The sequence below is a fragment of the Cervus canadensis genome, chromosome X, assembly GCF_019320065.1.
Source record: "Cervus canadensis isolate Bull #8, Minnesota chromosome X, ASM1932006v1, whole genome shotgun sequence".
Lineage (NCBI taxonomy): Eukaryota > Metazoa > Chordata > Mammalia > Artiodactyla > Cervidae > Cervus > Cervus canadensis.
In genome coordinates, this window is record NC_057419.1 from 144,364,727 (window position 1) to 144,366,064 (window position 1,338).

The 1,338-nt window shown below is 49.3% G+C and overlaps 1 protein-coding gene across 1 annotated transcript; it reads right to left on the bottom strand.

Annotated features, from left to right (window-relative positions):
- Nucleotides 1-273: 273 nt before the first annotated feature.
- Nucleotides 274-1,056, bottom strand: LOC122434315 (late histone H2B.L4-like). The gene has a single exon (XM_043457506.1). The coding sequence runs from the start codon at nucleotides 999-1,001 to the stop codon at nucleotides 495-497; it is 507 nt and encodes a 168-aa protein (XP_043313441.1). The 5' UTR covers nucleotides 1,002-1,056; the 3' UTR covers nucleotides 274-494.
- Nucleotides 1,057-1,338: the final 282 nt, after the last annotated feature.

Sequence of the window (1,338 nt, forward strand, 5' to 3'; positions counted from 1 at the left end):
ATTCCTGCAACTCCTGCATTGTAGGCAGATTCTTTACCGCTGAGCCACCCGGGAGGCACACACTGCTCTTTATCGGTTGCTATACCCCATATAAAAATATCTGGATGATACCCAAATATAGGTGGGAGAATGAAAATGAAGAAGGCCAATGAAACTTTTAGGGAAAGAATTTTGACCATAAAGATCCCTAAAATCGCTGACTGAGAAACCACGAATAGAAATAACCATTTAGGAAAGGGACGAGTTGCAATATGTTAATAAAAATGGACACGATTTTCCATCGAACAAATGACACAACCGACGCTTATTGAAGCAAACTTGATGAGGTTTTTAATGTTTTCCTTGGGGTGGAAATGTTTTAAAGATGGAAAGTAGGGCATACGTAAAGAACACAGAGTGGATGGATATGGCTCTTTATTGCTACAGGTCTTTTCCCTTCAGGTGGTTCGGATAAGAGTCTTTGGTTTGCGATGTTGAAGTGGTCATGAGGCAGTTCATCTGCGGGTGTTGTATCTGATGACCGACTTGGTGGCCTCGGACACTGCGTACTTGCAGATCTCCCCAGGCAAGAGAAGATGCACAGCTGTCTGGATCTCTCCACTCGTGATAGTGCAGTGCTTGTTGGAGCGGGCCAGGTGCCCGGCCTCTTCGGCTATCCGCTCAAACATATCCTTCACAAGCGAATCCATGACGTTCACGGCCTCGTGGGAAAGGCTCAGGCCTGTGTGCACTTGCCTCAGCACCCTGGGGAAATAGGTGGCGAAGCTTGCAAAGTTGTCCAGACAGCGGCGGCGGTGGCGGAGGCGGTGACGGTGGCGGCGGCCCTTAGCTGTCTTTTGTTTTGCCTTCTTTGGCTCGGCACCATAGGGCTCCGGTTCAGAGGGCTCCGTTTCTGAGGTCTCTGTTTCAGAGGGCTCCGTTTCAGAGGGCTCTACTTTGGAGGTCCCGGTTTCGTTGGTGCCCAGGTCTTCCTCAGAGTTGTCAGAGGATGGTTGAGCCATGTCGGAGCCACCAGTCCCCACTACTCACAAGGAAGGACAATGAAGGCAGTTGGCGGAGTTTATAAGCCCTGCTTTCCCTGAAGTCACAAACACTCCATATCTGATTGGATAAAATGCAAGGTAGGAGGCCTGTTACTATGGCAGCCCATGTCACGTGACACTGGATGCTCCACCCCCAACTCCCACCGCCCCTCCCCCACGTTTAACCACACAGTCGGTCAAACTCAGTAGTATCTTTAAACTTTCCATGACTTCCACCAGAAAAATCTTTGAACTCTACCCCGTGAAGGAGACAGTCATCTGTTCACCTCAGCTGATTTATGTCTACTATTGATGC